Source organism: Amphibalanus amphitrite, unplaced genomic scaffold (genome assembly GCF_019059575.1).
Source record: "Amphibalanus amphitrite isolate SeventyFive unplaced genomic scaffold, NRLGWU_Aamphi_draft 001111F_arrow, whole genome shotgun sequence".
Classification (NCBI taxonomy): domain Eukaryota; kingdom Metazoa; phylum Arthropoda; class Thecostraca; order Balanomorpha; family Balanidae; genus Amphibalanus; species Amphibalanus amphitrite.
This window is the reverse complement of record NW_024882605.1, coordinates 66,455-77,861: the sequence shown is the minus strand read 5'-3', so window position 1 is coordinate 77,861 and position 11,407 is coordinate 66,455. Positions and strand designations below refer to the sequence as shown.

The window sequence follows — 11,407 nt, the reverse complement described above, 5'->3', positions numbered from 1 at the left end:
CAGCCGGAAGTACACGCACGATTGAGAGGGACAGTTTCCTATGCCAGCCTGTTACTTTATAGCGTACGAGTTACGAGTCACAAAGTGCAAAGTGGCTCGCTATTTTCTCACGAAGACCGACGGGTTAGCCTATGACCACAGCTCGGTGGCAATACTGTCGCGATATAGGCGAGCGAAGCCGGTGCCAGGGCGAGCTGTAACAGGGAGGACAAAACGGTGACAACGAACTCCTGTTCCTAATGAGTGATCAATCAAGGCGGGTCACCGATCAGGTGCCAAGTGTTTGACCGGAACATCCAACGCTGTGTAAATAAGATGTTTGGCCCAAGTGTAGAATGAGGATGAGCAGAAGGAATAGAAGAGCTTTGGGTGCCCTTGGCCACAGTAATATTAGCTGGCCGGCTCAAAAGTGAAACAATGCAAATAATTTCCTTGTTTTTCAACCAGTGAAGTTAAACCTTCATGAGTCAATGTAATATAAAGTTAAAACTTTACCAGCAGGATTTGTCTGTGGTGCGCCATAAACGTAGATAGTTCCAAGACGCGCCGTTATGTGCGTTGTGTTCTCTCTGTGTTTTTGTGGAACACATTTTGAACGAGTAGAATACATTTTGTGCTTAACTTAAACTTTTTTTGGTTTATGGTAAATTGAGAAGCGCATTCATCTCAATCTGCTTCATCTGATCTGCTCGTTAAGATTCATACAGTACCGTTTTTTAGCAGTCCTGCCAAGGTTAGGCACAATGGCCAGGGCTTGTTTCTTATCTTGAGTTTGCATTTGCAAAGTTGTTTTCCTGTTACGCAAACAACTTTTGTCAGAGTTTTTCTCTTAGTTATTATCATCAAAATAATTCCATTGTCACTTTCATACACATGAATACAGTTAACTTTCAATGGATGAATGGGTAGCTTCTGGCCCACATTCTGCAAAGCGGATTGTGAATAATTTCGCGGATTGTGAATAATTTCACATACTCACCACTCGACCTTACCCTGCGCCCGTTTTGACCATGATAATTTGATGGAATGTTAAAATTATTGCAGGTAGAAGGCTACACAATCCCTTCAGTTCATTCTGGCTCTGCGGCCAGTACAAGTTGCCAGTCTTGCACAATATGGTATCTGGCCCATTTATTGATAAATGATAGGTGGTACGTTTCTATTTATGGAAACGTTTCCAAAAATTAAAGGGAGTGTGTTCCATTTATGAAAACTCAGGTTCCATAAATCAAAACTCATCTAAAATCATGGATATTTTTGGATTTATCATGTAAATCATATTTACCTAATGTAATATTGTGACTTGTGTTTTTTTTTCTTGATTTTTTTTCCAAAAATTACTGCAATCTAGGAAATGAGTGGTAGGCAAATGGCGAACATGATGCCCTGATGACAACTTCGTGTAAGTTTCATTTTTGGAAACTTAGAGTTCCAAGAATGAAAACTACAAATGACCCTGAGCTCAATGTGATAAGCTTAAAATGGCATAGCATCATTAAGTGGGCTTGACTTGCAGCAGCTGCTGAATAATTGAAGAGCTTTTAGGTATTATGCAGCATTTAGATCTTTCTGTTTTGTAAAATAAGTCATTTCTGGGCTTGGAGAATCTTTTTCATAGCATTTTTTTTTTGTGTGTGTGCAACTGCACACTGCACAATTGGTACTTATGCAGTTCTTACCAAGTTTCTGCCATGGCCTCTTGGCTGCAGTACCTATGCAGTTCTTACCAAGTTTCTGCCATGCCAACAAGTATTTTTATCACGCTAACAATTGCAATTTGCTGTTGTAGTTAAAAAGCTGCTCCTGCTACTAAGCTGCCAATACTTTGCAAAAACCTTGAAAATGACAGACTCAGCTAACCATGTTTTGGGTCAGTTGTTGAACCCTATGTTTAAAATGTTTCAATTTCCATTATCATACCCATTACCCATATTTCATTCCATTACAACTTTAGGCAAATGACAACATCAAAAGATATTGCTATGGTTACATTATTAACATGCAGTATATTAATGCATTTGGCACTCTTCCTTTTTGCACCCGCAGCCCACCTACTAGGACCTGTGACCACTGTCTCCATCCCTGGTCACACCTGAAGTGACGGAACAGTGGGGCCGGCCGGTACCCGCCGCCCGCCGGTGGCCGTCTCTCGCCTGCCGCCGCCCCCTGAGATGAGCCGATGATCCGCGGCGCTATGAACCTGACGGAGCTGTCGGAGGCCGAGCGGCCGCCCTCGCCGGCGCGCCTGCCCTTCACCTCCGAGAAACACCCCCGCTCCACACTCAAGGACCTGGCGCTGCTCAGGAAACACCGCGAGCTCTGCGATGTTGTCCTTTTCGTCGGCAGCCGGAAAATATTCGCTCACAGGTAAGGACGTCGGAGCCGGTCGAGATGTCAGTCCATGTAAATTGTATTGTGAAAAACGTGCTTCATGAGTTGCTAGTAACTTACTTCCTTGTATTTTTGTTTCTTGATACAAGCGATGGGATTCTGCCCTCATACAGTACCCGTATTCTCCGCAGAGTTATCCTGTCGGCGTGCAGTCCCTACTTCCACGCCATGTTCACGGGCGAGCTGGTCGAGTCGCGTCAGACGGAGGTCACCATCCGCGACATTGACGAGCTGGCCATGGAGCTGCTCATAGACTTCTGCTACACGTCCCACATCGTCGTCGAGGAGTCGAACGTGCAGACACTGCTGCCGGCAGGTCAGTGCAACCGCCGACGGACTGGGTGGATCTTGTTAGGTCAGAGGCCGAGGTTCAGATCTAGGTACATCACAGACCAGGATGGTGGAAAGTAGACTGGTTTATATTCACTTGAGTGTTTACTGGGCGGTAGGGCTGGCTTGTGTTATGCTTTGGCGTATGTGGTGGATATTTTGCGGTGCTACCGCCAAGTGGCAGGCTCTTTTTGCTTGCGGCTGTTTTTATGATTGCAGTACCTATACCATCAGCTGGGTTAGCTCAAGACAGCTGGGTTGCTACCGCGGCTGTTGTTGTTTTTGCTGTCTCATTTGCTGTGCGACTCTCTGATGTCAACTTAGTGTGTGCTGTGCTAGTTTGGTTCAAGTAGTGACCGGTGTGTGCTCGTAATTACCTGACGGAGCTTAAGCAGTTTAAAACCCCATATAGCCTGTTGAGTGTTGACTAGTAACTTCATTGGCATTCTTAAGTCGATCAGATATTAACAGCAGCTGAGTTATTTTATGCTGAGTTTTTAGACCATAATTTGCTCTTAGCATAATATCTTTTCTCGCTTGTCCAACCATCGAGCCACTGTCGCAAAAAAAGGATTTAATATCACACAACCAACCTTTCTCTCCCTGCAGCGTGCCTTCTGCAGCTCACCGAGATCCAGGAGGTGTGCTGCGAGTTTCTGAAGCGGCAGCTCGACCCCACCAACTGCCTGGGAATCCGGGCGTTCGCAGACACCCACGCCTGCAGAGAACTGCTCCGCATCGCCGACAAGTTCACCCAGCACAACTTCCAGGAGGTGCGTCTGTACGGGCACAGGTCGTTAGAAGTCTGTTATATCCTAACTTACCTATGTACTTTCACGCTTTGTTGTGGACTCTTGTACTGTCTGTCATTAATGTGGGCCTTTTATTGATGCAATATGCGCATTCGAGATGCCCAAGCTTATCATCATGTGCCCGGGCTGAGTTGGAGTAATCGTAATAGGTATATTTTCCTAGGGCAAAACTTCCATGCGTTTTCATATTCGACTTGACCAAATATCTGCCGATGCGACCGATAAAAGCCACGGGGAGCCAACGGCTTCGTATTTTTCTCATATGTCTGGATGCCCCCGTGCTTCCAAAGGTGATGGAGAGCGAAGAGTTTCTCCTGTTACCAGTCAACCAGCTGGTGGAGATCATCTCCTCGGACGAGCTGAACGTGCGGAATGAGGAGCAGGTGTACAGCGCCGTCATGTCCTGGGTCAAGTACAACATCTCCGAGAGGCGACATCACCTGCTGCAGGTGCGTTCATACTTCATAGGCGTCGTTCATAGGCAGGTTCATTGAGCCGTCACAGTCTACAGTTCTGTTGATAGTGGTTGATCAGATGCTAGCGCTCTGAAAGGTAATTTTTACCTACTCTCTTGGAGTGTTCGCACCTTTCACTTTCACCACTGGGGCATTCCACGATAGATCGTACCACTTTTTTCCAATTTGACACCCTCATCTCTCGGATTTTAACGATAATTGGTCTAAGGGGTAATCAGGGGCTCTGAATCCTCCTGTAACAATTTCAGGCTTATCAGACGAGTGGTTTTTGAGTTATAGTGTATAACATGTTTTGGATCTTGCGTTGCAGCCCCAAGTTTGGCGGGCTGTAACTCAAGACGGATAATCCAAATGCCAAATGCTATACGGCATTGAACTTGCATTGAAACAAAGAATATTATGCATTTTTAAAATTTTGAAATATATACTATTTTTTATATATAACACCTCGAGTTTCCTTTCATTTGCATTTTTATGCCCTTGGGACCAATTTTTTTTGAATTTTTATTTGCTTAAAAACATTTTTGGATCATTTTAAAGTAGTAGGGGAGAGAGGTCATATTGCGCCATGTTCTTAAATGCGCCACACCTTCCTCCTGTCCAAAATTCGATTCGAATGAATGCTCGAATGTGTGTATTTACTTCACCACCAATAACTCGCTCTTATTCCGGTCCACGGGGGCAGGTGAGGTGTCTCAGCTTTCTCGCAGACCATTTTTTTGTGATTTCCTCTATTTTCTTACGCGAAACAGTCTATTTCGACCTTTGCTAGTGTCATGGTTTATCTTAGAGATAGTGATTCAACTAATAATCATTGTTAATTGCTCGTTTAATGGTAGTTTTGAAAGATTATCACCACCGTGGCTTCGCTGTCCTCGCCATATCTGAAGCTCATGAAAAATGTGTTCCATTCGTAATTGCGCCCACCCTATTTGCGCCCTATTCTTCAACCCAGAGAAACAGCATCTGGTGGTTGGGACACATTTCATTGAACACTTTGATTATTAGAACGCTCACCTTACCATTACCTTAGCCTTCACAGCATAAATGGTTAATGGGCTGACACGTTCAAATAGGCTACTTAGTTAGGTGGCAAACCGTTGTTTTTAATAGGGCGCTTTTACATGAGAGGCATGGGCGCTTTTTGATGGGGTAGTCCGTAAATGCGCCCTTTGCAGGTGTGTCGGAAAACTTTTCTCTTGTTAATTTTTATGGGTGTGATACAAATTAGGAGTTGTAATTTGATGCCAAAATAACTGAGGTACAATTTGAGATATCATCAAGCATGACAGCTGGTCAACTTTAGCCGCAATAGGCCGATATCCTTAAGGTGGCGCAATATGACCTCTCTCCCCTATGCAAAAAATTAGGGAGGTGTTCTTTCTATAAATGTACTTATTTTGCGTCACCGTAATGGTCTCGAATTGTGATTTTGGAAGAGAGCCTACAAATGGTGTGGTAAAGCTGCCTAATGACATCACTGGTTACTGAAAGTTCAATTGAAGTCATTTTTGCCTCACTTTTGCGTTGTTGACCTTGCGTGACGTCATTCGTACGTCACTAGGGTCATAAGAGTTTTTCGTCAATAACTCTCGATCAAATTGAGCTAGAGAGACGGGAAGGCTACCAATGGACTCGGGAAGACCTTGCGAATCGAATGATGTGCAAAATGATCTCATTCACCCAGCTTCGTGGCCTGACCCGACTGTTAACCATCTCTGTAGCGGCGCTGTTTGTCCAGCGCCGCGCTGGTTGGCTTTGCCGCGGACTCGGGGCGGTCACGTGATGCCCGGGGGCTAGCTGCCGGCTGGGCCGCCCGGTCGGGGCGCGGAGCCAAATACACGGCAGTGTGCTTACCCGAGGTCAGCGACTTAAGCTGACTTCACCAGAACAAACAGTATACCATTCGACGCGCCGGAGCTAGGCAAACACTAAGATGCTAAAATCGCGGCTCTGCGACCATTTGTTGCGAAGTTATCTATCAAAAACCGGACCCGTAATTTTGGGTCACTTGAAATGACCTCAGGGGTCACCAATGAACCCAAGACCTTAAAATTTGGTATCATTCGATGCATCTTGTAACGGCGCACATGCTCGTTTTTTCCGCAATGTTCTAGCTCCATTAGAGGCGAAACGGCGAGCTGGGGTCGTACCGACCCCCCGGAAACCCATTTTGTATACATTTAAATGAGGAACTTATAGAAAGAACACCTTTCTTATTTTTTGCATGTCGATTTTAAAGGACCTGAGGTTTATTTTGAAGAAATAAAAATGGCAAAAATTTTGGTCCCAAGGGTCATTATAGACAATTTAAGAAAATACTACGACTTTTTTCAATATGTAAAGCTTTTCTTTCCAATTTTAAAAATACTGTATTTATCTTTGATTCATCGTTAATTCAAAGCTGTTTACCGTTTGTTGCTTGCTTAGCTCGTTTTTGAGTTATAGCTTATCAAACTCACCCTTACAATCTGAAGTTAAGAAAATATTATGCAATGTAACTCAAAAAGTTTTCATCTGAGAAGTCCGATATTTTGGCAGGTGTTTTTGGAGCCTATGATTACCCCTTGTACCAATTTTCATTCAAATCTGAGAGATGAGGGTGACGGGCCTGGTACGATCTATCGTGGAATGCCCACTTTCAGAAGGTAACTTCTTCGTCGATAAATGGTCATTGCTTGTCGAAGTTAAAAGATAAACGAAATAACATTCTAGATGCCGACTCGAATAAGTCTTTTATCGTTATTTTTCCGTTTTCATATTGCAGGTCTGTGCTGAACATCGAGGAGCTCATTCAGGCGTGTCTTCGACCGCGTTTTGCTTCGACTGACTGTCTCCCTCCGTTCACAGATCCTACAACACGTCCGGATGCCGCTGCTGAACCCCAAGTTTCTGGTGGGTACCGTCGGCTCCGACCTGCTGATCAAATCGGACGAGGGCTGCCGGGATCTGGTGGACGAGGCCAAAAACTACCTGCTGCTGCCCCAGGAGCGACCCCTGATGCAGGGGCCGCGCACCCGGCCGCGCAAACCCATCAAACGCGGCGAGGTGCTGTTTGCAGGTGAGGATGGTTTCCGAGTATGGTTCGCTGTATGGTGGTTTGCAAGGTCTCTGACTAGCTATCACATCGGGATATTTGGAGCTTGATGACTTACTAAGAGCAAGCGAATCGGTTGCATCCTGAGGTTGACATCAAAGTAACTTTCGCCATTATCACTGACCGTCCCCCACCAATGATCGACGGTCGTCCCCCCCACCCCCCACCCACCGCGGAGCGATGACCGTCTCCCCACCAATCTGTCTCACCATCTTTTATCGTCCTTCACCACTTCTGCCACCCACACACCGGTAATCCCACTCTACCTCTGAGCAATAAGGTACTGTCCGGGTCCCGCCGCCACCACTGACCGTCTCTCCCCGTCTCCAGTGGGCGGCTGGTGCAGCGGCGATGCCATCGCCTCAGTGGAGCAGTTCGACCCGCAGACCTGCGAATGGCGCATGATGGCGCCCATGTCCAAGCGGCGCTGTGGCGTCGGCGTGGCGGTGCTGGACGACCTGCTGTACGCGGTCGGAGGACACGACGGACACTCGTACCTCAACAGCATCGAGAGGTGGGTGACGCTGATGGCCGAGGTTGAATGCTGAAACTCGTGGTGAAGTTGCGTTATAGGCTGTTACAGTAGGCATGGCTGGATGTGTAGGACTAAGTTGATATGATTGGCTTAACTGAATCAGTTTCCTTGAGCCTACACGACTTTTGCATGCGTTGACTCGGACGAAGTCTCACAATGGTGATTCCATTCTTAGATAGTTGATTTGATTAGATCAGATAAGATTGTAAGATTGCACAACGTGGTATCCTTTTAGGATCTACCGTATGTGCAGATTTGAGCAGGTCACACTATGCCGTCCCACTATACAAGGACTTTCACTGACTCCTTCCCCCCCCCCATCAGGTACGACCCCCTATCGAACCAGTGGTCGTCGGAGGTGGCCCCAACCTCCAGCTGCCGTACCTCGGTCGGTGTGGCCGTGCTCGACGGGTATCTGTACGCCGTCGGCGGGCAGGACGGCGTCTCCTGCCTCAACTTCGTCGAACGGTGAGACCGCCAGGCTGGCAATGAGTTGAAGTTTTTCATGGTGGGCATTTGTCGATGATGTGGTCATAACATTGCTACATTTTTTGTGGAAATTGCAATGGTATTGATACGAGTATATGCTGTTATTGACTAAATAATGTTTGTTCAGGTGTTTTGTGACTATGGACCCATACAATTATGTTTTTGCTGTTCAATTTTCATCATCTGACGTGATTTCCCGTCCCCAGCTACGACCCGAAAACGAACCGTTGGAGTAAGGTGTCGAGTATGACCACCCGCCGGCTGGGTGTGGCCGTGGCTGTGCTCGGGGGACTGCTGTACGCAGTCGGCGGCAGCGACGGACAGAGCCCGCTCAGCTCAGGTGAGATACGGAGTGGACGGAAACCTTGATCTCAGCCGAGGCCAGTATGGATTAAACACATGTTTTGCCAGTGCGGACAATTGTAAGCCAGCTCTTCCAGCTTAGGCCACAGTGCAAAAGGAACATACAGTCAAGTCTGATACAGGTTTAGTTAGCTGCATGTAATGGACTTACAGGGATTCACTCTGAATCAACGAAGGCCGATGTCACAGGAACGGATCTTCCAGCCTGAATATCGGTTTAGATGATTGGCATATGACGCTTATCTTATCCCTCGCCCGTTTCCAGTGGAGTGTTACGACCCGAAGACGAACCGGTGGACCATGGTGCCTCCCATGTCCACGCGGCGCAAGCACCTGGGCTGCGCCGTGTTCAACAACATGATATACGCGGTGGGCGGCCGTGACGACTGCACGGAGCTGTCGTCAGCAGAGCGCTACAGCCCGGCCACCAAACAGTGGAGCCCCATCGTGGCCATGAGCTCCCGCCGCAGTGGGGTGAGTGGTTGGGTTAGCTGAGAGTCAGCTAGGGCTGAGGTCAGGTGTGGATTTGATACGTAGTGTTTTAGATAAGCAGACAGCAGGCTGATGTTAGTTACGCTGGGCGAACGGAGGTGGGGCTGGAGGGTTTGTGGCTTAGGGGAATGGTTGGTGCATTGATCGGAAGGTTGAAGCTGTGAAGGAACCGAGGTTCGAGCGGCGACGAGCTGGCAAATGGGTATAGCTGACGAGCAAGTTTGAGGGCTTTTGTGTTGGGGAGCTGGTCATCGGATATTCAATGGATACAGTGGCTCAGGTTGCCGGCAAATTGGAGCAGTTTCTCGACCGGTGTTTTATTTTCGTAATTTTTACGGAAATGTAAAGCTACTCTACGATATGCATACCCATTTTACTTTTCTGGTTGATGTTTGCCGCATTAATCACATTCTGCGTTAGCTCGCTTTGAATTGGTTACCAATGACGTCATGACCGCATAATGACGAACACCCACACACCTGCGTCTCTCACCCCTCCCTCCCATTGTTCCCGCACGAGCCCCATGTGTGGCGTCCGTCCGCACCAGCTTACTCCACACCCTGTCACGCCGCACACCTGTACCTGAAAGCCACCCTCCGTCCCACTAGGGACATTGTCTTATATGGTGACTAACAGACTTTGCCGTCGTTTTACGCCGTTGACACTACACACTGCCTGATGATAACTGGAAGACGTCTCAGTCGCCTACCACAACCGATAGACACACTATCCCATGACTGACTGACGCCCCCCCCCCCCCCTTTGCCAGGTCGGCCTGGCCGTGGTCAACGGCCAGCTGTACGCGGTCGGCGGCTTCGACGGCACCACCTACCTAAAGACGATTGAGATGTACGACCCGGACGAGAACACGTGGCGGATCTGCGGCACGATGAACTACCGTCGGCTGGGCGGTGGTGTGGGCGTGGTGCGGCTGCCTCCCAGCGAGAGCCAGCTGTGGTGACGGCCGTCACTGGCGGCCGGCGGCCTCCAGAGCCCCAGTCCGCCGCCGCCACCGCCCTGTCGCCGCGCGGTGTCACTGAGAAAGGCGCACGGGTGGGCCGGGGATGCCGAGTGAGGAGAGTTGGACTCGGGCTGGTGGGAGAGGTCGTCTGAGGACACCAGACGTAGGGTTGATGGAGTGTTTTCAGACAGTGATTAAATCTGAGGCGGTGGATAGTGAGAACTGAGGACGAAGGGAGTCACGGCGCTAGGCGGGGACAGACATACAGGCAGACAGGCCTGATCAGAGCCGGAGGGAAAGTCATGGGGGCTGGACTGCTGCACTGCTGCGGGATGGGATGAAGGAAGACTACGGTCCTGCGCGTTTGACGGCAATGGCACCCTGCAACACCAAGTGATCCTGTAAGACATGAACATACAAGTGCCACAGCTGTTGTCACACACTGCAGCGTCCGTGCTGTTGAGTGTTGACGCATGAGTTGTTGACTGCCACCATGACAGATCTTGACGTAAGACGCATTTGTGCGCGTCTGGTACTCTGGTGTCAGTGACGGCATCGGCCATGGCCCGTACTGCCAGGAGACAACTCGCTTGGACGGCGTCTGGCTCTGCCCCGTCCAGAGCTCTGCGTTTAACCTCCATTGTACTGCCGACTGGATACCCGTTGATCGCCACCCGCCGTGTGACATAGGCTGCTGTGTGACCTGGCCGACCTTGTCGGCGCTGCCGGGGGGTCACGGCGCGGTCAGGAGTCACACAAAGGTCAGCATTCCAGCGGTGGGCGCTGCGCTTTTCTTCAGCCCACCGTTCCGGTGGTCGGTGCTTTCATTGCTGGTTAGCAGCTGGCGAAAAACTGCATCTACAGTCTATAGTGAGCTTTAAACCACACAGACAGAGGTCCCACATTTCAGAGGGCTCTAACATAAGGTGAAGTGTGGTGCGTCTATCCGCGTTGTGTAATCATGTATGTGTAAATTATAGACGTCGCGCCGTGCTCCGCCAGCATTTGTCGTCCGTGGGACTGATCCGATCGGATTAAATTCTGCTCAGAAGTTACTTTAGTCATGCTTCTATCCCCCGTACATAAGCGATATAGACGGGGGGGGGGGGGGGCGGTGACGCCTCTGGTCAGGCTAAGGCGCGCGGCACGTCGCTGTAGCAGTTCGTGAACCACCCCGCCCCAACTTACGGTCTCAGAACATTATTGTGGACGAGGCGGCCTGGTGAGAGAATCGGGAGTCTAGCCTATGATGCATTTCGCTGATATGAAGCGGATGTGAAGTTCAAGAGTTGCTGTGTGTATTTGAGTAATAAACGGCAACTTGTGCATTGTCTGTGGGATGCTTCTTCGCCTTGTTTATTCGGTTTATCTTTTATCCAGGTTAGGATTGCATGGAGCGAACGATTACGTAGTGATTTGACGGCGGTATGCCTGAAGTGTGCTCATTGCAGTTGCAGCTTC

At 48.8% G+C, this 11,407-nt stretch overlaps 1 protein-coding gene across 3 annotated transcripts; it reads left to right on the top strand.

The window, feature by feature from the left end:
• The first annotated feature begins 525 nt into the window (after positions 1-525).
• Positions 526-11,272, top strand: LOC122370225 (kelch-like protein diablo). 3 transcript variants are annotated; one of them, XM_043345643.1, is made up of 11 exons: positions 526-733; positions 2,047-2,367; positions 2,523-2,707; positions 3,331-3,494; positions 3,824-3,982; positions 6,860-7,070; positions 7,437-7,620; positions 7,966-8,109; positions 8,337-8,470; positions 8,759-8,967; positions 9,755-11,272. In XM_043345643.1, exons 2-11 carry the CDS (start codon positions 2,180-2,182, stop codon positions 9,944-9,946), a joined length of 1,770 nt encoding a protein of 589 aa, XP_043201578.1. In that variant the 5' UTR covers positions 526-733; positions 2,047-2,179; the 3' UTR covers positions 9,947-11,272. The 3 variants fall into 3 exon arrangements, with proteins under 3 accessions (XP_043201578.1, XP_043201577.1, XP_043201580.1); XM_043345642.1 differs by having other exon boundaries at positions 535-599; XM_043345645.1 differs by having other exon boundaries at positions 563-643.
• Positions 11,273-11,407: the final 135 nt, after the last annotated feature.